The sequence below is a fragment of the Bubalus bubalis genome, chromosome 2 (genome assembly GCF_019923935.1).
Source record: "Bubalus bubalis isolate 160015118507 breed Murrah chromosome 2, NDDB_SH_1, whole genome shotgun sequence".
NCBI lineage: Eukaryota > Metazoa > Chordata > Mammalia > Artiodactyla > Bovidae > Bubalus > Bubalus bubalis.
This window is the reverse complement of record NC_059158.1, coordinates 119,409,370-119,435,611: the sequence shown is the minus strand read 5'-3', so window position 1 is coordinate 119,435,611 and position 26,242 is coordinate 119,409,370. Positions and strand designations below refer to the sequence as shown.

The 26,242-nt window shown below is 34.0% G+C and overlaps 1 protein-coding gene across 2 annotated transcripts in view; it reads right to left on the bottom strand.

The window, feature by feature from the left end:
* Positions 1–26,242, bottom strand: part of DPP10 (dipeptidyl peptidase like 10) — a 793,501-nt gene that overhangs the window by 559,893 nt on the left and 207,366 nt on the right. For both annotated transcript variants that reach the window (XM_025277255.3, XM_025277261.3), the window contains exon 3: positions 11,652–11,747. In XM_025277255.3, the coding sequence (XP_025133040.2) occupies positions 11,652–11,747 (96 nt within the window). The remainder of the gene's footprint in view (positions 1–11,651; positions 11,748–26,242) is intronic.

Here is a 26,242-nt window from a genome sequence, read left to right as displayed (position 1 = left end):
ATTCTGGTTTAATCTCCTTGCCTTTACCCTTAAAGATAAACATATCCATTTCCCTGGTGGCTCAGTGATGAAGAATCTACCTGGAGATCTAACCCGTAGGAGACACATGTTGGATCCTTGATCTTGGTAGATCCCACATGCTGTGGAGCGAATAAGTCCATGTGCCATAACTATGACCCTGTGCTCTAGAGCCCAGGAGCTGCAACTAATGACCCCACGTGCCACAATTTCTGAAGCCCATGCACTCTAGAGCCCAAGGTCTACAACAAGAGAGGCCCACATACCACAATTGGAGAGTAGCTCTTGGTCTCCACAACTAGAGAAAAGCCTGTGCAGCAATGAAGACCCAGCACAATCCAAAATAAATATATATATATATATATTTTTTTTTTAAAGGTATGTTATATCATTTAGAATTAGCACAGTTCCAGGAACCATGGAATCAGCATGCAGATCATTCCAGATCATGAATCCATCAGCATTCCAGATCATAACATATCAGCATGCAATCCTCCCCTCTAGCACATCACCAACAACAACTCTCCTTTTTTGCTTCATTTAGATTTATTACTTTCATTTTTCCAGTCTTTTGTATTTCACACTCATATTTGTATCCTTGGCTGAATAATTACCATAGCATGTTGGTAATCATTCACAAGTTGATCATAAATACTTAGAGGTTCATTAACACTATTTTTTTTTCACTTTTATGTATAATGGAAAAAGTTAAATTATAAAAATTGTATAATAAATGGCATGATCAGAATATCCCCTTCTCAGACCTTCTTCACTGCCCCTAATTCTCAATGTTCATTTGAAACAAGACACAACTAATATTTTAACTCATAAATAAATGCATAGGTCATTAAGCTATTATCATTATTGATGATTAAAATCTTGGCATCTTACAAGACAGCATAAACTGCATTATCAGATTAACTGGTGTCATTTGGTAAGTCTCTTAGAAATTGATATGGATAGAATTAAGTTTTGAAAGTGATAACAGAGAATTTTAAAATTCGTCTAATACTACTACTACTACTAATAATAAAACTTCCACTTAAACTAGATAATAGGAAGTTCAGAAGTATGCATTGTAGTCACATTGCCAATTACTTTAAGGCCAATTGTGCAACCACATGCAGATTTAGGTAATCCCAAGTGAGAAAACTGGTGCCATCTCATTGATATCTAATTGACTGTGTTATTCAATCAAACTCACTGATCAAGAAGAACCTGAGGTCCAGCACAGCAATGGTGATGAGGTTTTCCCAAGGGGAATATTCAGCTACTGAGCCAGGCTCCTGAATCCCAGTGTAATACTCTGTTTTCTATCCACATTAAATTTTAAATCCCACATTAAATTCTGTGCACATCTTATTTCAGAGTTCTTGTATAAATTGATTAGAGAAGTTTCACTTTTCCAACATTAATTATATAGTTTATGCTTAATCTTACATCTAAAAGCTATTTTCTATATGTGTTATATCTTTTCTTAATATTACATTTCTAAAACTTTAATTTGTTTATAGTTATTATGCTCATTGTTGCCTGAAATTAATAGTAGGATATATTACCTTAAAGCTTGAATCTGCCTCCTTTTAGCTGTGTGGACCTGATAAAGCCACATTTGCTTGAAACTTCAGTTTGTTGATTTATAAAATGAATGTATCTTCACTTAAATTAGAGAACTATAAACATCATGTATGATAAGTTAAAAATGCAAGCATGGTTACTAGCTTCTATTAGATAAATCTCCAAAAAACATATTATGGCATTAAAAATAAATTAATAAAAGAATATATTATAAACTTTTTGCAGGCCTACAGGACTATATAAAAATAGTATTTAATTTTTACCAAAAACAAAAATAAAAGATAAATATTGAAAAGAAATAGAAGTAAAATGCTAGATATACTATTGTATGTACCTCTTTGAGCACACGTGAAACCAAGCCACTGTGAACAGGATGGAACATTTCAGTTGATTAAATGCTCATGCTTGAAATGAATTACTATAGAGAATCTTAGCCTTTTAATGTTAAACAAAATTATCTCAAGCAATTCTTCTTTAGTTAAAGTCTTTAGTTAAAGACTTTCTGAAATGTACCTGTGTGTTTAATACTTGTTTATCCAATATAACATAGCAGAATAGTTGATTGTGTGCTACCCAAAGGTCTCAATGGCCCATCCCCTCTGACTACATGACTAACATGATTAAGTAAAAATTGGCCTTAGAAAGAAATGCACACCCCCCTGCCCCCTGCCATACACACAAGCACAAAACATGACTCAGGCAAAGCAAGTTGAATTAAAAGCTTTATGTATAAATGTCACTATTTTACTTTTTTTGCAAGACTTTTTTTTTTACAGTTACATTTGATGATATAAAAATGATTATGCTTTCTCAAAATCACCTAAAAATTCTGGTCAAATTCAAACTGTCAGATATGAGTCAAAAGAAATCTTCTCTTATTATTACTAATCTTTCTCTTAATATGTCTCTCCTTAAGCCAGATACGTGTTTTTGATAGTTTATAAACAGTATTAAAAATTAGTTTAAGGAAAATACAAAAATAGTTCACTGAAGACATTTTCTCTACGGTGATGTATTCTGCCCAAAATTGAACATGGAAAACCTGGATTCTGGCCAGACTTAAGTGCTGATTTTGAATTGGGGAGAAGTGAAGAAAAAAACAGTGTCTCAATTTACTCATGTATAACACAAAATTAATGCCCAACTCTGCCTCCAAACAAAGTTTTTCAAAGAAACACAAATATATAAGGCATGTTGAAACATCTTAAAAAAGTGGAAGAGTAAATGTAAACAGGAATGTATCATAAACATATTAGGTGAAATACCTATTCTAGTTCCAAGGAAAATGATATAGCTGGTAATGATCCGAGTAACTTCAAATTCTTCTGTTTTAAAATCATAATCTAATAATATGATTCTGCTAAAGTAGATCAAAGTATAACAGGTATAGTAAAATGATAGTATTAATATTCTAAATATACACCAATCTGAGTTGATTGCCTTTTTTCACCATTAATTTTAAACACACACACAGGCATAGGACATTACAGATAGTTTACGCACAATGCCAATTCCTATGACCCTGTCATAATACTTTCTAGTTGTTCCAGGGACATCCTCTTTCTAGTCTTGGGCTCATCTGACCTCTACACTAAGACTGAACTTCACCTTTTCCATAAAGATGACTCCAGTTATTCTTAACTCAAATTGATCTCTTACAGTTCTTTTTTTTTTCCCCTCAGTAATGACCCAGGAGTTTATCATCAAATTGTTGTCTGATTATTTCAGGCATGTTATCTTCATCTAGTTTCTGAATTCCCTGGGTACCATAATTATATTTTATTTCTTTTAAACATGTCAGTGGTTCATGTATATATTAGCCATAACTACTATCACATATACGAGGAAACTGTATCAAGTAAAGGAGAGGCAAAGAGAATAAAAGAGTTCAAAAACCAAAATGTGCTGGAGTTCCTGTATCATATTAGGGACAGAAGTGTGGAAAATGGAGATGTGGTTTGGATTCTGGGGAAAAGAATGTTAACCAAACCTCATCATAGTCTGAATGGAACATTTCTGGCAACTTGCCAATTATCTCTACTTTCTACTCCAATCACAGTTTTTTGATTACTAATTTTACTTCTTCACAGTCTATATATCAGAAAAGATACCATAAACAATGGGGAATGCATTCATAATTTCCCTGACCAAAAAAAACTGTGTTTATTGATTTTTACATCCTGTATCTAGAAGAATTTTTGTCTATTCTCAGTAAATATATCTTGAATGGATAAAAGGATAGATGGATAAATTGAAGGAAAAATAGATGTCAATGTCAAAGTGTCTATTAATCTACATTTGTGTTGAGAAACCCAGTTCCTGGGCCAAAAAGCCAAGACCAACCATGATTATGTGGAATGCACTGTAAGTATACAATCTATTTTATTGCAAACCTTCTAAATGTCAACAGGTTCCACCTGGAATATACAGAACTGTGCAGGGCATGTAGTTTTGGAATTCAATAATGCTTGATGAATATAAGCATAAATGTTTCTTACCACTCACACAGACTTTTTTGTTTCCTTTAAAAAATCAAAATATACTTTTCTACTATAAAAAGTAGGTTGTAACATGAAAGTTTAGTTCTCAAAATCTAAAGTTCAGTTTATATTTTCAACTCCCTTTAAATACTCTTAAGTAATCCATGTGTTATTAAAACATAGGAATTTTATTTTCCTAATATTTTTCCCCTGAAATGTTAACACTGGATTTTATGGGTAAATCATTTAGTATAAATATTATCACTTTAACATAAGCTGGAATCTTTAAAATATTTTCTTAAAAAACTAGATTTTAATTTCAAACAAAAGTAGGAATACTTGCAGCTGGTATGTAAAATTACCACAGTTTGATTTTTATAGTAAATACTTTAATTTTATTTTTGATTTCTAATGTTTTTAATACAGATTAATTTAAATGTTCATGAAAGCATGTGGAGCATATAAATTCCATAGTAATAAAAAGAACATTTTTGGCAGTATGCATAAAAGTAAATATGCTTTAATGACATATTATCATGCACACTTTAATTTTGGCAGGAAGTGATCTACTCTTGATAGCAAGATACTTTGACATCCTTACTTTAAAATATATCAGGCATGATAAACTAATTAAATTATGTTTCAATAAAAATATAAATTACCCTCAAAAACGCATAGTCACAAATTCAACTCTAACTTTTAAAAATATCCATTTTGCTGATGGTTATATACAAAAAAAAAAAAACAAAAAAAACACACACACAAAAAAAAAACACAGAGAAAAATTAAAAATAAGTTGAAAGATTTAAAATTTTGAAAGAGTTAAAATTTTGACTCAGGGCTGGGAGTCATAATGCTGTCAGAAGTGTAACTAGCTCCCTGCACACAAAAAAATCCAACATTTTCTGCAACACAATAAAATTGAACTGAGGGACAAAAATCCTTGCATGCTAAAACAGTGCCAAACAAGCAAAGAAACAAATCTGATTATTTTGTCTGATTTCCCTAAGTATGAGTTCCCTTATTACTGTAAATATTATTGGTACTATTTCAGCAATTTGTTTTATTTTTCATGAAGATTACAACAATGGCTTATTACTTTATATTAAAAATCTTGAATATAATTTATCAGCATAAGCCTGCTGGAGGTATTTTAAAGAATTATTAATTACCCAGAGCATCTCTAAAAGCTGTCGTCAGGATCTCTACTATTTGAAGATTTATTAGGTTCCAGATTTTTGCTTTTCATATGTGTGTTCTTATTTTTTTGCATTTACCTTTTATCTTTGTGTTTTATAAACTATAGTGTGTTTTCATTGTGCTCTTACCTATAGGAAGTATTATCCCAAATATTGATGAAGAAACCAAGCTTTGGAAGGCTTTTTAAAATAGCTGAATTTTTTTTCATCTTCTTTTATCTGGTTAATCTCCTTTTAAGGACTTTTTCCTATTTTCAATATGTCATACTGCGACACATCATTTTGAAGATAACAGGTTTGAGTATCATGTGATAGATAAGTTCAGCTGGCTCCAACAAATAGTCCAATAAAATCACAATTATATCCAGAGCCTCACACATGATCACGCATCCCAGCTAGCCATTAAAAAAAAAAAAAAAACCTGCAAAATCTCATATATGGGATGGATATTGGCAAAGACAACTTTGTATAGATTAAAAAAAAAAAATCTATGCACACCATAAGAAAGAGAACCAAAAAGAAACTTATACTGATTGTGAGTCAAATGGGCCCACCTTCATATATCAGGAAATGTATCTCTCTATGCTAACTGAACTATTTTGAATCCTAGTTGGATCCCAGCAATGTGCTAATTGATGGATTGACTTTTACATCAATGTGACACAAGTCCTATTTCTCAGGGTTTTTGTCTCTTAGAACTGAGCTGCTCTTAGAGTGACATTGCTAGACTTCACCCAACTGGGATTTGTTGACCACTGGTCCACAATGGGGTAAGTTTAACTGAAGATAAGCATTTAGATGCTTTGGTAGCAATTTGACAGTGCTGCAAGATCCAAATGCATGATAAATGAACTAATTTATTAATACCTGAGCAGAAGCTTGGCTTTCTCCCATGAAAAGTTTCATGGGTCTCCTGACCCCCAGCATGTGTTATGGACTTAACTGTAGTCTTTTCACTATACCCCAGATGTACTTAAAATCCAAAATCTGTTTTTGATGGATAAATGATTTATAACCCACAGAATAAATTTTGAAATTAGCTAGTGGTAAAGAGTTGAAGATAGAGTTTAAAAATATAGTATCATTTGATTCCTTTTATATAAAACTTTAAAGTGAATATCCCAAAATTGTTAAAATTGCTATAAGATCTCTACTTCCATTGCCATCATCCTTATTTTAGAGACTGATTTCTTCTCACCAATAATGTTATTTAAAAAAAAAAATAGAGATAGTCTAGATATACATCATCCCCTGAGATTAGTGTTGTCAATCTAACCTAGATTAGTTAACAAGAAGGAAGCTAGTTCATTTCCTACATTAAAACCTCTGAATATTGTTGACACACTAGTTCCTGTTCAAAATCTGAGAATTGGCATGTAAAGTACATAATCACTATTTCTCTCACTATTTGTTTAATTCTGATTTAGGAATTACAAAAATTACCAATAACAATCCTTTCTATGAGTTGCCTGTATATCCTCTCTCAAACAAAGCAGGATATGAAATTTCTTTTTTTGGAGCCCATTTTTATTGTGGCACGTATTATATTTTTGCAATGTAATTTTTGAATGGTTGATTATAAGAAGATAAATTTGGAGACTATATATGAAATGCCTACTTATCACTTTATCTTCTAATAATTCACTTTTTATTGTATTTTTCAAAAATATAGATTCATACCAAATAAGAAATAAAAACAAATTATTAAATTTTAAGATAGTGGTCTTTCATATTAGTTTTAGAAGCACTGTCTTAGAGTAGGTTAAAATATGTTATAATCAAGGCAGAAATTTCTATATGAGAGAATCAACCTCTGGGGTTTACAGGAAGATAATGTCCCTTACTGCTGGCAGGAAAAGGAATAGTCACTGTCTTTGCACCTGGAAATCAGGTTTCAAGTGGGATAAAAAAGTAGGCTGTCTGACTGGGGAAGGGATTCCAGGTAGAGAAGACTGCGTGGGCAAAAGTACCAAGTCAAAAGAGCTTTTGAGACTTATGAAAAATATCAAGTAGTTTAATATCTCTGAAACATAATGTACAGTAGAGGAGTAGGAAAGAGGCCAAGCTTGATTCTGAGAGGCCTGGAATACACTGGGAAGACTTTGAAATTTATTCAACTGGCAAAGGGGTCCCTCTGATTTTTTTGAGAAATAACCTTACAATTTTTAGCTGAGCCTTACAAAGTTATATTTGCCAGGGGACTGCTGGAGGTCTAGAGACCCATGAAACTTCTTATTTATGAAGCAGTCTGTGATTAACATATACATGCCTCTATATATAAAACAGGTAATCAACAATGACCTACTGTACACAGGGAAATCTAGTCAATATTCTATAATAACCTATATAGGAAAAAAATCTAAAAAAGAATGGATATATGTATATGCATAACTAAATCTCTTTGCTGTACACTTAAGACAAACACAACTTTACTTGCAAATCCAAATGCAAATAAAAATTCACTTGTAAAATAAAAATTGAATTAAAAATTAAAAAATAAAAAAGTTATAAAATCACATAAATGTATACATTCATTAAATAAAATTTAGAAAAAATGAGTAAGCAAAAAGAAAAAAAAATCAGGTCAAAATCCAGGCATTTGTAAACTTTCACTGGTATACAGGAGAGACAGTGTGAACCATATACTATCCACTCTGTTTTAAAGACATCTTTGTTCACTTTTTATACCATGCTGTTTTTAGTCACCAAGTCATATCTGATTCTTTGTGACCCCATGGTCTGTAGCATGCCAAGATTCCCTGTCCCTCACCATCTCCTGGAGTTTGCCCAAGTTCATGTCCATTGCATTGGTGATACCATCCAACCATCTCATCTTCTGTTGCCCTCTTCTCCTTCTACCATACACATCAATAAATATGCTTATACACTTTTCTTTTAGTGACCACATGAGTTACCATTATATGGATACACCTGGGAAATGACATGATTGCAATATTCAACATGAAGGATTAGTCACACTGACATCTGTAACCATGAGGCTGTCAAGGAGGTAATTACTGTATGTGTTAAAAATTGGGAATGGCACCTCAGTGAAACAGTGAAAGAAGATAGGCTTTATACTTTGAACATATTGATTTAAAGAAGGCTCCAACTCTTATCAGCTGTGTTTTGGATAAATTTTTTGCTTTAGCCTTGGTTTTCTGGAGTTCACCATTATAACTTACATGCTATGTATGAAATACATCCATAAATATCCAGCACAAAGCCTAGCATAGAAGCCACTCAATATTAGATTTTTCTTTGATGATGGATTGATCCTCAAATGTATGTGGGAGATGAATAACATTAAAGAAGATAGATGTCCAGGACTCAAGGTGACATAACCAAGAAGAAGACACTATAAAAATGGAGATTTCAGATATCTGAGTAGGTATAGAGGAAGGCAGATGTTCTACTAATCAGGAACATGAGCACCCATCCAGGGCTGCATTGACATTCAAATATATATTAATGGTGAAGGAGCATAATGAATGACATTACTGCACTTCAGCCTACACATATCAGGGTCATCTATAAGCCTTCAGTCTCCTTCACTAGCAATGTATTAAACACTCATATGGTGACCCCTAACAATTAACTAAAGTTTGCAAAAGAGCATAGGTTAGACTCCTTCCAAATAAGCATAGGTTAGACTCCTATATAATCCACTTATATACTTTGGAATCCTGGTGAAACATTATTAGCAAAAAGAAGCTCACATTTTACATCTAGACATAATCTGTGACAATGAAGCCAGGGTTACACATTGTACTCATAGTTCCCATTGTATTTTCTGGCTTAGTGAGGAATACATAAATAGGCCAAGTATCTAGTGATTGCCAGAAAGGTGATCTGGATTCCATAACAGGAATAAATGAAGACAAATCTATTCCCCTGCTCGAAAAGCAACCCAGCACACACAATCTCCTGACAGTGAATCAATTCCTTCAGTAGGATTTATGAAGACGGCATGCCTCTAAGAGCTTAGATTTTGTTTAATCCTGTTTAAAGGGTTGTTTTATGTCAAATTCTTTTGTAAGTATTATTGATTTTAGGTTTTACTTAGACTACAATAATAACATTGCAGCTTTATCCAAGGATATAGTCTCAAAATCAGGTTTACCAATGATTGGTAAAAAAATTATGAAAAAGTGATTAAAATGACTTACTCCAAATAATACTATTGTGATATCTTGTAAAGAATTAGAGTAGAATGTGTGCCCTAGATATTGAAATATGGCCTAATTTAGCACGCGGTTCACTGCTTAAACATCCCTCCAGTCCTTTGGTACTTAGATACTGAAGTGCAGGTACACACAGGAGTAAATGACTTTTAAAATAGCCCAATCTAACCTGAGAAGGGAGATGAGACCCATGATTTTTCTTGCTTTCCAAAGTAAAAGACTACACAAATTTCTAACAGTTTGATCAAAATCATGGTGAAGAAAACAGAATATTATTCAGCATTTCAAATTTAATGACTCACATTTTTTTTGATCATCTCCTTCAATAGAAAATACTGGCTAGCAAGTAAAAAGATGACTTGCAAAATTACATTAGCACATCAGGAGAATGGTTTGTGAGAGATCCACCTAGAATAATACTAGAAAATTATATCCCTTCTTAACATTTAGTAATAGTACTCATCTGAAATAAATCACAGTTTTGTATATCTGAAATAATCATAATGCAAAGGCAACAATATGGCAAGACTAAAGTTTATGAAGAATTCAGAATGAAAATACACAAAAATAGATTAATAAAATTGCTATCATATTTTCTCTATCTGTAATATCATCAGCATGATATTTATCTTGCAACCAATTTCAACTGAAACTTGAGTTTATAGAAAAATAAAACTGAAATTCAATTAAATGCTTTCATTTATTTATTCAAAGAAAAAAAATTACCTTAAGTGCTTGCTAATCTCCAAAAACTGTATCTATGATAGGTAAACAAGTATGATTTGGGCCCTGCCCTAGTGAATTAAATTACATTATTTTTATAGCTTCCATAAATTAACACTTAATTTGCAGACATAAAAGTACTTAATTAGGATATTAGAGAAGAAAGGATGGACTGTGAGACAGTACTTATTAGATAAAAAGGCAAAGCTCTATGCTTTGAAATAATCTACTCTAGGCCTTGAAGATAAAGCAAAAATATATACATATTATGTCTAAACAAAGTGAAGGGCAAAAATTAACAGCTATCAAGCCACAGTGACTGGGGCTTCCCAGGTGGTAAAGAATCCCTAGTCCCTAGTGGTAAAGAATCCACCTGCCAATGCAGGAGACACAGGACATGGGTTTAATCCCTGGGTCATGAAGATTCCCCAAAGGAAGAAATGACAACCCACTCCAGGATTCTTGTCTAGGAAATCCCATGGACAGAGAAGCCTGGAAGGGCTACCACTCATGGAGTCACAAAAGAGTCCTACTTTACTTAGAGACTACAAAACAAAAACAACAACCACAGTGATTACTATGGTTAGGCAAATTGTAAAACTCAAGGAATGAAATTTGATTTCCTTCTTTCTTTTCTAAAAGACAATTTTTAGTTCTTTATTTATTTTTGGCTGTACCATGCTGCATGTGAAATCTTAGTTCCCCAACCAGGGATAGAGCCTCTGCAACCTTCAGTGGAAACATGGAGTCATTACCACTGGACCACCAGGGAATCCCCTGATTTAATTTTTACCAACACATTTCTTATGACTGGATTACACAGTAATTCCCCCCACAAACTCCCATAAAGACAAACTGAAGTCCCTGGAGCCACTAAGTGATGTGAGTTAATTAATTAATTTAAAATCTAAATGTTTTTTAAAACTTTTTGAAAATAGCAAAATAAGGAATAACCTAGAGAAAGCTAAGGCGGTTTCTTAGCCAAGCCAGAAAAAGGCAAAATGCAATATATTCCCATGCTCTTTCTGTCACTTCAGCTTTGTTAGAGTCTCCTTAGTTTGTGGCATTTAAACTTAAAAAAGAAAAGCTACAGAGAAAAGAAAATTAACTTGATTGTCAAATTTGAAGCACTTACATATAGGCTCCCCATATCTATACTTCTACACCAATGAGAATTACCTAGAGAAATGCTAGAGATATAATATGCATTTCAAGTCACATAATTAATGATTATGAAGGAAAAGCAGATATAGAGCAGTCAAATCTAATGTTTGGGGGATGATTTTATTGAAGACTTATCTTAAGAAAAGGTTTTTATTCATAAGAGCCAAGGTACACATTTCTGATTAAATGGTATATAAAATCATTGAAGAATAATGTCAATTAAAATATTAATACAAATCACATTATTTAATTTTCACCATATAGACCATGAAATAAACATGATGTACAAGAACATACATACATACCATTGATCCACCGAGCTTCTGGATCATGAAGCACAAAGTCTTTCCTGAAGAGGTCTTCTAAAGATAATCTGGTTTCTGATGAATTTGTGAGTTCATCTAAAATAAAATAAAATTTAGGTTAGACACTTATCTCATGTTACTTTTAAAAACTAATGAATTATATTTGGCAAAACTAATACAGTTATGTAAAGTTTAAAAATAAAATTAAAAAAAAAAAGAAACCAAAAAAAAAAAAAAAAAACTAATGAATTATAATATTTGGACTATTTTGCTTCAAAAACATGTTAATAAGATAACAATATAAAATGGCAATGCTAATGTTCTTTGGCTTTAGAAGTTTGTTCCATGACTTTATGTTGTGATATATAATATGAAAACAGTGAATTGTGCCTCAAAGGATACATTTTTCACTGTTTAACCATAATCCAGCCCACTATTTTCCAAAATAACTTGAACATATTCTCCCTCATGATAAATTACAGTTTTGTTGTAAATATCAAAGATGAAGAGGTAAATGTTATAAACAAATATGATAAATAAAACTTCCCAAATTGAAAGGAAGTTCACCAAATAAACAGAATAAATGCCAAATTTCAACAAATAATTACCATCCAACAAATACTAAGTAAGTCTAGGAGTCAAATGCAAAAATTGCAAAAGTAATACAATGCCAGAAATGAATGAAAAGTATACATTCATATTAGTCCCTGACACACAAACTAGGTGTACTTCCCTTTAAATTTCAAAATCTAAGAAATAGAAGAACACAATTTCCCAAGCACCGAAATTAAACACAGCAAGCAAGTTTTTAGACGAAAAAGCCGATAAGTTATGGATATTTTATTTTCTTTGTAAAACAATGCCATCGTTTATTTACTGTATAAAACCATCTTTGTGACCTTTCAGCTGTGACCTTAACTCTTGTTGAAAATAAAGTGTTAAGAATATATGCTAACATCATTAGATATTGTTTTTTTAAAGGCTCAGTACTTTTTGCAGCAAGGTTTTGTTTCTTCCAGTAGAAAAGTTGGGGCAAAAAATCAATAACTTTAAATGCAATTCCCTTCAACATGAGTTAAGCACGTATTTAACCCTCAAAATAATTGCTCAGAAACAACTTAAAAATAGAAAACAAGTGGAACTAGTGAGAATCATGTGATCCAAGCCTAGCATAAAATTATTTGCAAAACAAAATGCTCCATTTGACAGTCTCATATGACAAAATTTAAAATTACCTTATTCATTCAATAAATAATAGGGCACTTAATTTTCAAAGTGTTAAGTGAAGTAATATAAGGTGCAGGAGACATATCTATTCCATGTCCCAAGGGCTTCACACAAAGCAAGAAAGAATATGATAGATGTCAGAATGAGGATATAGAGTGCTGTATAAACAGAAAGAAAGGAAGGAAAATACCTTACAAAAACAATCAGAAAAGACTTCAGTGAAAAACAAAATGAACAACTATCAGCTATTGCTGGTGGGAATGAAAAATGGTACAGATACTTTGGAAGACAGTTTGGTGGTTTCTTATAAAACTAAACATATGATCTAACAATTTTGTTCTATGGTATTTACCCAAATGAGTTGAAAACTTACTACTACTACTACTACTATGTTGCTTCAGTTGTGTCCGACTCTGTGCGACCCCACAGACAGCAGCCCACCAGGCTCTGCTGTCCCTGGGATTCACCAGGCAAGAACACTGGAGTGGGTTGCCATTTCCTTCTCCAATGCATGAAAGTGAAAAGTGAAAGTGAAATCGCTCAGTCATGTCAGACTCTTAGTGACCCCATGGACTGCAGCCTACCAGGCTCCTCCGCCCATGGGATTTTCCAGGCAAGAGTACTGGAGTGGGTTGCCATTGCCTTCTCCAGTTGAAAACTTATAACCACACAAAAATTTGCACTTGGAGGGTTATGGTAGCTTTATTCATAATTGCTAAAACTTGGAAGCAACCAAGATGTCCTTCAATAGGTGAACAGATAAACTGTGGTCCAGCTGTTGTGATATTATGCAGTGATAAAAAGAAATGAGCTATCAACCATGAAAATCATGGAAGAATCTTAAATTATTAAGTGAAAGAGGCCAATTTGAAAAGACTACATACTGTATGATTCCAACTACTTAACACACTGAAAAATGTAAACACTGAAGACTCTAAAAATAGCACAGAAAACTAACCAAAGTGATCACATGGATCACATCCTTGTCTAACTCAATGAAACTATGAGCCATAACATGTAGGGCCACCCAAGACAGACAGGTCGTGGTGGAGAGTTCTGACAAAACATGGTCCACTAGAGAAGGGAATGGCAAACCACTTCAGTATTCTTGTCTTGAGAATACCATAAACAGTATGAAAAGTTATAATGCTAGATACATGTAATTTTACATTTGTCCAAATTCATAGACTGTACAAAAGCAAGAGTGAACCCTAAAGTAAAATATGGACTTTGGCTGATAATGATATGTCAATATAAGTTCATCAATTGTAGCAAACATATCTTGGTTGGGATAATAACAGTGCAGAAGGTTTTACCCAGGTGAAGGTAAAGGAAATTTCTATACCTTCTGTTCAATTTTTCCATGAACATAAAATTTCTCTTGAAAATAAAATCTATTCATTTTTAAGTTAAAGTTAAATGACCTGGGCCTTTCAGGTTTCATTTCTGGATCTTTCCTTGGTGGAACTTCCCTGTAGCTCATATGGTAAAGAATCTGCCTGCAATGCAGGAGACCTGGGTTTGATCCCTAGGTCGGGAAAAATCCTCTGGAGAAGGGAATGGCAATCCACTCCAGTATTCTTGCCTGGAGGATCCCATGGACAAAGGAGCCTGGCAGGGTTCAGTTCATGGGGTCGCAAAGAATCAGACATGACTAAGTGACTGACACTACTTTCAGGTTTCAAAATACAGAGAAAGGGAATGGCATGGACAAATGAAGGAATGAGAACATTTTAGCAGAAAGGATGAGTGCTTTTTGTTTGACAAAGAAAAAGAGCCATGATTCTATAATTAATTTTCTGTCATAGGAGTTTGGGATTTTAATAAAATGAGCTAATTTTATTAGGATTTCAGAAAATATATTTATTCAATGAGATAGCTCAATAAGACCGGATTTTGTTATAGGTAAGTTTCACAATGTAAAGTTTCCTGAGATTATATAAAAGCACCATAATTTGTCCAATCCAATCCTTTCAATTTTTACATGATTATATTTCATCATCTCTATTTGATAGGCATTTATTTAGCTTATCTAAGGAAATTTATACAGCTAAGAGTGGGAGGTAGGATCTAACTTTCAATGGGAGGGTAGATTATTCTAACACAATATATTAAAAATGATCCTTATCAACTGAATTGAAAAATTAACTATAATATTGCTCCTAGGTAAATTCCACATATTTTATTTACTGCATCTTTTAGGCAGATATAAAACAAACAAACAAAAAACACCTTTAAAGCAATTACTCCACACCATATAATTCTTATTTTCAAGTATTAATAGTTTTTCAAATACTATCTCTCAAACATGCATTCTTTCATATGAGCTTGAAAATCATATTAAAACCCACCAAAACAGAAATCTTACTAAAATAGCAAAACATATACACAGTGAATAGAAAAACTCTAAACATTTTGTAATATAAAGGTTCTTCTTTCAGAACTTAGTTCACTCATATTTTATGTACACTAATTGTTTCATCTTCTACTTTTCATATAGATCCTTTGTATTTACTAGTAAGTATGTATGTTTTGTTTAGGGTTTCCCTGATAGTTCAGTTGGTAAAGAATCCCCCTGCAATGCAGGAGACCCTGGTTGTAATCCTGGGTCAGGAAGATCTGCTGGAGAAGGGATAGGCTACCCACTCCAGTATTCTTGGGCTTCCCTTATGGCTCAGCTGGTAAAGAATCCACCTGCAATGCAGGAGACCTGGATTCGATCCCTGGGTTGGGAAGATCTCCTGGAGAAGAGAAAGGCTACCCACTTCAGTGTTCTGGCCTGGAGAATTCCATGGACTGTATAGTCTACGGGGTCGCAAAGAGTTGGACACGACTGAGCAACTTTATCTCACATATGTTTTGTTACTGTGAACAGAATACTTCCCATTCTTAATCTAAATAATTTTATATACACATAGAGTTAATCTTTACATTATTTACCATATCACATTTGCTTTAAAATGCCAATGGAAATTAAATCTTTTTTTTCTGCTTATTTGATTATATCATCTGAAAACATTTTTTCCTTTTCATAAAGTTTAACTTTACACATATATGTATGTATGTATATTTACATACACATGGGCTTCCCTGGTAGCTCAGATGGTAAAAGAATCTGTCTGCAATGCCAGAGACCTTGGTTCAATCCCTGGGTCGGAAAGATTCCCTGGAGGAGGGCATGGCAACCCATTCCCATATTACCACCTGGAGAATCCCCATGGACAGAGGAGCCTGGTGAGCTACAGTCCATGGGGTTGCAGAGCCAGACATGACTGAGGGACTAAGCACAGCACATATATACATACAGCACATACATATATATGGGCTTCCCTGGTGGCTCAGATGGTAAAGAATCTGTAATGCAGGAGACCGGGGTTCAATTCTTGGTTCAGGAAGAGCCTATGGAGAGAATGGCTACCCAGTCCCGTATTCCTACCTGGAGTATCCCATGGACAGAGGAGCCTGGCAAGCTACAGTCCATGGGGGTCGCAAAGAGTTGGACAGAGTGACTAACACTTTCCACTTTCACAGACATATACATATGTTTATATGTATACATACACTTATATGTAAAATATATACACACAGGCATATACAAAAGATATATAAAATTTTCAGATATTACAGATCACATGCAGTTGTAAGAAAAAATACAGAAAGACAGATACTTTATACCCTTCATTCAGTTTCCATCAATCACATATATCTGTATAATCAATAGCACAAAAAGAAAATTGATATCTTCCATCAACTTTATTCAGATTTCACCAGTTTTGCATGTATTCATTTGTGTACATGTGTGTATACGTGGCCATATTTATTTCTAAGTAGTTGTATCAAATATGATGAGCACCAGAAAACACAAAGAACAGTTCTGTCACCAGGATCTCCTGTGTTGCCCTTTTGTCACATAGCCTCTCTCTGAAACCTTTGGCAACCACTAATCTACTTTTCCATCTCTATAATTTTGCAATTTCAAGGGTGTTGTGGAAACATGCATTATGTACTATCTTGAGATTGGCCTTTTTCACTCAGCATAATTGTTTTGAAATCCACTTTAGTCATTGAGTATATCAGTACTCCATTTCTTTTTGCTGTTTACTGATATTCCAAGGCATGAACGTACCAGTTTGTTGAACTGTTCATCTGTTGAAGGAAATCTGGGTTATCATTTGCAGTCTGGGGCTACTATCAATAAAGTTGCTATGAAAACTATTTATAGGTTTTTATGTAAGCATAAATGTTCCTTTCCTTGGGATAAATACCAAAATATGCAATTGTTGGGTCATATGGTACATATTTATTTTTGTAAGAAAAAAAATCAAGTTTTTCTGCATTCCTGCAAGGATTTTTTTTTTAATAAGCTATTCTGACATGCGTATAATGAATGCCATTGTGGTTTTAACTTGCATTACCCTGAGAGCTAATGAACATCTTTTAATATGCTTATTTGTGATATTTATATCCTCTTCAGTGAAATGTCTGGTAATGTCATTTGAACATTTTCTAATTGGATTGCTTTGTTTGTGGGATTGGCTAACTGTTGAGTTTAGAGAGTATTTATATTCTGATACAAATCATTTGTTGATATGTCAACTCAAATCTCCTCCAACTCTCTCGCTTCTTTTCATCCTCTTAAAAGGGACTATTGCAGAAGAAAAGATATTTTGCTTTTTGTTTTTTCAGTTTTGATGAAGTCTAGTTTATCATTTTATAAATCACACTTTTGCTGTCAAGACTTAGAATGTTTCAAATAACACTGAAGATTTTCTTGTATCCTGAAAGATTCATAGTTTTATATTCTACATATAACTCCCTGAATGATCTTGAGATATATTTTGTCTATCATATGAGGAATAATTAGAGATTCATATTTTATTTTATTTTTTGGGCACATTGCATGACAACTAACTGTTCCAGCACCATTAATTAAAAGATGTTTATTTCATTTTAGTGAATGCTTTCATTAGCTTCATTGTCAAAGCAATGTTGAATAATAATGAAAAAATAACAATCCTGTTGTTTTCTTCTATTATGGCAGCATCTTTAATATTTCATTATTTAATATATTTTCTAGATTATTGGAAAGGAATCTCTATCATTCTTAAGTAATTTGTTTTTATTACTATGACATTTAAAATTTTTATTTGAAATTATGTTATGATATACTTACAGACTTTTATGTAAAAATATTTTCCTTTAATGTGTTGATATAAAAATTGTTTAAAAGAAATTTCCTTATTCTAACACCATTATTTCTATAACAAAATCCAACTGCTCATGGAAAATTATTATTACTTCTATACTGCTAGATTAATATGTTAAATATTTATTTAAATGTTTACATTTTTAATGAATTAAACTAATGATCTTTTTTTTCATTTTTATTGTATTGATCATTTAACACTTCAATATTTTATTAAGGATTTTGAACTTCATTTATTTTGGTAATCTGAAATAGTTTACTAATTTTAATAGTAAGGATGTTTAACTCCAATTGCCTCTGGAACTTATTATAAAATCAATTCATCAAAGTAATTCAAATTATTGTGATGGAATCTAAAGTTTAAACAATACTCAAATATAACTTAAGGATTAATTTATTTGTCTTCATTCATTACTGAGTGAGCTCTGTACTTCATTTCTTTTCTGTTTTTTCTATTCTTGGCTCATTTCTTTAAATTTTTCCTTAGCTGTGAGGCACTATCACTGAGGTCTCTTGAATTTTTCAGTCCTAGAATAGAGACTTCTTTCTTCAACACATAATGAATAATTAAGCTTCTGTTTTAATAGCCTTGGAGCCTGACTTTTATCCCCTACTTCCTTTCATCTCCACATCTCATCAGAGTCTTTTGGGGTCTCTATCCTTTGTAATCTACCATCTTTCTTCCAGATGTTCCCTCAAGTCATATTGCATATTAGTAAACTCACTTGAGAAGAAACTTAAGCTCTACAAAGTTAAAGATTTTGACAAAGGTCACGTGGTCAGTAAGGGGCAGGACTGAAATCGGGGCCTACATCTCTTTGACTTACTAAGCTACAATGACTCACAAAATAAATTTTATTTCCTCATTTTCTTTTTATTTCATTTTCTTTGAGTGCCTGCTAAGTTGCTTCAGTCTTGTCTGACTCTTTGCGACCCTACTGGACTCTAGCTTGCCAGGCTCCTCTGTCTATGGGATTCTACAATCTAGAATACTGGAGTGGGTTACCATGCTCTCCTCCAGGGGATCGTCCCTACCCAAAGATCAAACAAGCATCTCTTATGCCTCTTGCATTGGCAAGCAGGTTCTTTACCACTAGTACCACCTGGGAGGCCCCTTATTCACTAATATTGTGTTAATTAAATTTTTTAAATATACAATTTTATAGAGATAACTTTGAGAATATTCTTACTTCTTTATAGCCACAAGAACCTTTCTCCTAATTGAAATTCAACTGCTCTGTGTACCTCTCCAGACCTTATTAGCATCCTATTCTATTCCAGCCTGCTCAGGAAAGTGTCCGTCTATTTTCGCACATAGAGCAGTGTCAGAGCATTCACATAGAAGTGAGACTTTTGTTTGTTTCCTTCAGGAAACTGTCTGTAATATATCAGCTTGAAACTCCACATTTACCCTGGCCTCACTGTTGCATGCTATTTAGTACTAATATTAGTAGCATCACCTATTACATCTCATCAGCAAATACGTATAACTCAATTGCAACTTGATTTCTAAGATAATTTATGTTAGAATCAACTTGAGAAACCTGACTATTTGATACATTTTATTAATGTTCTCCCTATTTTAACTCCACTGTTGCACTAAAACAGAGAAGCCTGGCTTGCATTCATTCCATGGCTCGCACTCATTGCAATCACTTACATTAGATACTGAGAAGGTAGCTTAGAAGGAAATTGGTATTAGATTGTAAATAACTTTAAGAGATGATCCCTCATGCACAACTCCTTTCTTAGAAATCCTCAGAGGAAGAAATTCTGATATCAGTATCTGTTTCCTAATATCAAAAAATATATATTATTTAAATTTAATATTCATCTCATAGACCTTGGGGCTTCCCTCATAGCTCAGTTGGTAAAAGAATCAGCCTGCAATGCAGGAGACCCAAGTTAGATTCCTGGGTCAGGAAGATCCCCTGGAGAAGGGAGAGGCTACCCACTCCAGTATTCTTGGGCTTCCCTTGTGGCTTAGCTGGTAAAGAATCTGCCTGCAGTGCGGGAGACCTGGGTTTGAACCCTAGGATGGGAAGATCCCCTGGAGAAAGAAAAGGCTACCCACTCCAGTATTCTGGCCTGGAGAATTCCATGGACTAGTCCATGGGGTTGCAAAGAGTCAGACACGACTGAGAAACTTTCACTTCTCTTCATAGACCTTATCCTCCATTAGTAAGGTAGTGGGTAACACATCTTATCTCTAGTTATTTTGTAACGAAATACACTTCTGCAATGTGTGTGTGTATACATATGAGTGTGGGTACATGTGTAAAAGTCTTAAAATCTAATATACGTTGATAGTTGCAATTAAAATGCTAAATATTTGCTGACCAAACATTAATAGAATCCTATGATTATGATTATAATTATGAATAAGAGCACAAAGATCCAAAGAGATGCACAATATAACAATGATCACAAGTATTTAACAAACTGGAAACAGTAATTACTTGTTAAATTGTTACAAGATATAGAATCTTAACTAAAACATTAATCTTTGGCAACAGAATAGGAAACAGAATTGACATTAAATAATTCACTCCATGTTCTTTTCTCTGTACTAGTCTGTCATTTATGATCATAGACTTCTATTGGCATTTCTGTGCTTTCTTCCAAAAATCCAATCTTGTTTTTAAATGGCCTTTTGAAATAAGTTAGCTGTATAATCTTAGAAGAGAAAAGAAAGTTCTTCAGTACTAAGCTGAAGAAAAATTAATTTGTGACTTTCAGTACGTGTTTTCTCTACTGAAATTGTGTTAATTTTAATAGGTTTACTCTTGATATTAGTGGTTCAGAAATATTTCCTTTAATGTAAATCTTAAATTTGAAATAATGTCATATTAAAACAGTAATAAAAAGAAAAGTCTAATCAGGTAGTTATTCAGAATTCCTTTGATTTTGATTTTCCTTCCTTTGATTTTTCATCATTTTCCTATTCTGTTCTTTCACTAGGATGCTGAACTGTGACTCAGAATACTAAATATTGTCAAAATATATATCATTTGAGATCTTGAAATATATAATATTTCAAATTCTTTTTAATATTTTCTAATTTATCACCAAGAAAATGAAAAAAGGATTACCGTTTCCAGTTCAGTTCAGTTCAGTCACTCAGTTGTGTCCGACTCTTTATGACTCCATGAATTGCAGCACGCCAGGCCTCCCTGTCCATCACCAACACCCGGAGCTCACTCAGACTCATGTCCATCGAGTCCGTGATGCCATCCAACCATCTCATCCTCTGTCATCCCCTTTTCCTCCTGCCCCCAATCCCTCCCAGCATCAGAGTCTTTTCCAATGAGTCAACTCTTCGCATGAGGTGGCCAAAGTACTGGAGTTTCAGCTTTAGCATCAGTCCTACCAAAGAACACCCAGGAATGATCTCCTTTAGGATGGACTGGTTGGATCTCCTTGCAGTCCAAGGGACACTCAAGAGTCTTCTCCAACGCCACAGTTCAAAAGCATCAATTCTTTGGTGCTCAGCCTTCTTCACAGTCCAACTCTCACATCCATACATAACCACTGGAAAAGCCATAGCCTTGACTAGACGGACCTTTGTTGGCAAAGTAATGTCTTTGCTTTTGAATATGCTATCTAGGTTGGTCATAACTTTCCTTCCAAGGAGTAAGCGTCTTTTAATTTCATGGCTGCAGTCACCATCTGTAGTGATTTTGGAGCCCAAAAAAATAAAATCTGACACCGTTTCCACTGTTTCCCCATCTGTTTCCCATGAAGTGATGGGACCAGATGCCATGATCTTAGTTTTCTGTATGTTGAACTTTTAGCCAATTTTTTCACTCTCCTCTTTCACTTTCATCAAGAGGCTTTTTAGTTCCTCTTCACTTTCTGCCATAAGGGTGGTGTCATCTGCATATCTGAGGTTCTTGATATTTCTCCCGGCAATCTTGATTCCAGCTTGTGCTTCTTTCAGCCCAGCGTTTCTCATGATGTACTCTGCATAGAAGTTACATAAGCAGGGTGACAATATACAGCCTTGACATACTCCTTTTCCTATTTGGAACCAGTCTGTTGTTCCATGTCCAGTTCTAACTGTTGCTTCCTGACCTGCATATAGGTTTCTCAAGAGACAGGTCAGGTGGTCTAGTATTATCATCTCTTTCAGAACTTTCCACAGTTTCTTGTGATCCACACAGTCAAAGGCTTTGGCATAGTCAACAAAGCAGAAGTAGATGTTTTTCTGGAACTCTCTTGCTTTTTTGATGATGAAGCGGATGTTGGCAATTTGATCTCTGGTTCCTCTGCCTTTTCCAAAACCAGCTTGAACATCTGGAAGTTCAAGGTTCACATATTGCTGAAGCCTGGCTTGGACAATTTGAGCATTACTTTACTAGCGTGTAAGATGAATGCAATTGTGCAGTAGTTTGAGCATTCTTTGGCATTGCCTTTCTTTGGGATTGGAATGAAAACTGATATTTTCCAGTCCTGTGGCCACTGCTGAGTTTTCCAAATTTGCTGGTATATCGAGTGCAGCACTTTCACAGCATCATCTTCAGCTATATATACCGTTTAGAATGTGAATTAGAGGAATAAAAGTATGTATCATTGAAACAGAAGAAAATTACAAGATATGTTCTGGTACAAGCTACATCTCCTTTGATTTTTATTACTAAATGAAGAGGTATATGGAAATCATTAGGCAAGGTAATCAGCTCATTTAATGTTAGCCACTGTCATTATTATTATTAAAATGTTAAAAGGTATAGGTCAGTACAAATCAAATATGAATTTTGAAATTTCAAAGTCACAAAACAAAATGTTTTTCTTCCCTCTTGAGTTTTTGTCTCTTTCATAGTTTCCTTTAGCCCAAATATTACCAATATGTTTTTGTAAGTACCTACCAAAAGTACAGTATTGAGTTGTACCTTTTAGGTGAAAAATTTAGTGAAATGTAAAATTCACTTAAAAGTCTCTTTTTAAAAAAAATTTATTTGAATGAGTCAGGTCTTTGTTGCATCATTTGGGATCTTTGTGAATTCTGTGGGATCCTTCCTTGTGGCTTAGTAATTGCAGAGCATGGACACAATTGCTCTGCAGCAAATGGGATCTTAGTTCCCAGACCAGGGACTGAACGGATGTTCCCTACATTGCAAGGCAGATTCTTAACCACTGAACCACCAGTGAAGTCCCAGAAGTCTCTTTTTGCAAAAGAGTATTCGGTTATTTTGAATTTGGATAGTCAAAAATATGGATCACACAAATAAACTGTAAATCAGTCATGTCAATGAAGGAAACTTGAAGCAGCTTGTCACTTAGTATTCTGGACACCGATTCATCCATTTGAACAAAAGAACAAAGGGAATTAGTGCAGTGCAAGCCATCTGTTTTATAGTCCCAGATAATTACCTTTGTTCCTCTTGGTATGCCCAGGGTTTCCTTTATCTCTTTCTTTTGCCTTTTCCTACTCTAATATTGTGTTGTGGCACTAGCAAAGTTTCCTGAATAAAGAGGCCAGGCAATCCATTATCCTCATCAATTCTATCATCTAGAACCACTTTTAACTCAGATGAACCCCGTATCTTATAAAGTCTAATTATATATCCTCTCAAATAGAATTTACTTCCTAAATCAGATTATCTTCCAATGAATTGTCTTTTCTTCTCAAGTATCACATATTTCCAGCATGTAGTTTCATGTAAAAAAGCCATATTTTAATTATAAAAAGTCATTTAAAAATTCAACTATGAGGAAATTTATTAAATTATAACTAACGCTGGGTCTATACGGAATAGAATGAAGAGGACAGCTAGCAAGGAAGGTATTAAATATTTACTTAGCTGTCACTCCCAATTCTGCCCCTTTTCACCATCCATGAGGAGAAGTAACAGGAAATTTACATTGAATACAACATATCAAAAAATGGATTACAGATATTTGCCTCCTATGATCAATTCATCTTCTCAAAGTCTCCCAATACACAGTTTTGAACTCATGCTCCCACTCTCTATACTCAAATAGGGACAAGAATTAATGCTGAAATAACAGTAATCAGAGCTAGGCGGTTATATTTAATCCTAGTTAAACCCTTAGTATATGTGCCCTTGGCTAGATCACTCCATCTATTTAGGCAGAAGTTTCTTCATTTGTGAAGAGAAAGAGTTGGACTAAATTACACTATGGCTAGTTGTGTTCTAGAGACTCTAACAAACTCTCTTAGGGCAGAGAAAGGACAAGGGTGGATGAGGATTACATGGTTAAAACTCTTCAACTAGAATATCTGTGCTGTCAACATATTTGGTTTCTTCATATAGTTTTATTGAACATACCAAATGCACAAGTGTGTGTGCACACACATGTACACACACATGCACTCACACACACATACACACTGTGGCATATAAAGTAGCTTGCATCTCTAAGATGCCCTAAGTTCTGTCATATTTTGTACTAATTCTCCTTTTTTCAGCAGAGACTCTAAGTGTTCATCAAATAAGGTATGGCTTTTAGGTTCTGAAGGATTTATTAAATTCCACCTCAAACTTGTCATCTCTTGAATAAATAAATCAAGAGCTTTAGGATTTACTCATAGGTTTAATTAGTCAAATTAGTCAATTATGGAAAGTGCCAATCATTCTCAAACTTCTTTCTGAGACTTTTCCCAAATTAAATCTCCTGAATTTGAGTAGGAAGCATAAATATGAAAAATTTACTTGCCTAAAGGCCTTTCACATTGTGAGAAATAAAGGCCATTTACACACTGATACATATATACACATAACACACACCTCACACATACATATACACAAACATGTATGTACAGACACACACTCACATTAGAATGAAGTCTTCTTTTTACCCTAGAGTGATGTGGCACTACTCTGGACCTTTGAGCTCTTATATAAAACCAAGTTTAAGTTGCTTCTTCAAGAATACTTTTCTCAGTGATATCACCATCAGCAAATTTTTGTTCCAGATATACATGGCTCTACAGGAGAAGTTAGCAGTCCTTAATCCATGGACAAGTAGTGGACAGCAGTCCCAAAATCAAAACTACGTTTGTAATACTAAGATACATCTTTCTTTTACACTGGGTTGAAATGCTCACGCCTGGAGCAAAACCAAACTACAGGTATCTCCTTGAGAGTCAACACTGTGGCATCAAACTATACTGTCATCATTCTGTTCTTTATACAAATACTCAAAAAAATGCTTTAAAAACTCTATTCCAGTGAAGAATTTCCCAAATACAGTTCTAAAAATTATTCATTGTATTCAGTCTCAACCCTTGCAATCCTTCTAATATTTGTGTGGTGAAAATGGAGTTATATCCCCTACCCTTGCCCCCTCAAAATACATCCACTGCGTAACAACATGAGAGTTGTTCCAAAGAAATGCATGTGGGCAGTTGCTTGAGTTATGAACTGAACTGTTGTTTCTTTTATTTTTTTTCCCATAAAACATTATTCCTAGTGGAAAGAATGAAAACAAATTATAATTATTTAGATTTAAGTATCAGGCAAATGTTTTCTTCAAAATAAACAAAATGAGTCTCTCACTTAAAAAACACAACTGTTTGTATTTACCACAAACTATAAAATTCAAGCTTTCAAGTAAAACTTGTCTTCTCCACCTTGAATTTGACCACTTCCCAATACTCCTTCAGTGAGAATTTTCTAGTTTTACTATCAGTGATATTCATTGTTTTCTTTACACTATGCAATAAACTCTACCAACATTTGGAAGGTCTATATAACACAGTGAACTAATATTTTCCAAATGACCAATACATAATGTTAAAGAATCATGCATAGGTAAAAGATCCTTTTAAAGTGCTAGATGGACCAATGGATTTTAAAAGAGTACTGAAATTTTGTTGATATGGCTTCAGGTTTCACACTGCAACTACCATTGAGAATGTATCACTTAGTTTTTTAGAATCTACCACAAGTTTTCAAGAAGTATCAAGGAAGATCAGATCAGATCAGATCAGTCACTCAGTCGTGTCCGACTCTTTGCGACCCCATGAATCGCAACACGCCAGGCCTCCCTGTCCATCACCAACTCACTGAGTTCACTCAGACTCACAACCATCGAGTCAGTGATGCCATCCAGCCATCTCATCCTCTGTCATACCCTTCTCCTCCTGCCCCCAATCCCTCCCAGCATCAGGGTCTTTTCCAATGAATCAACT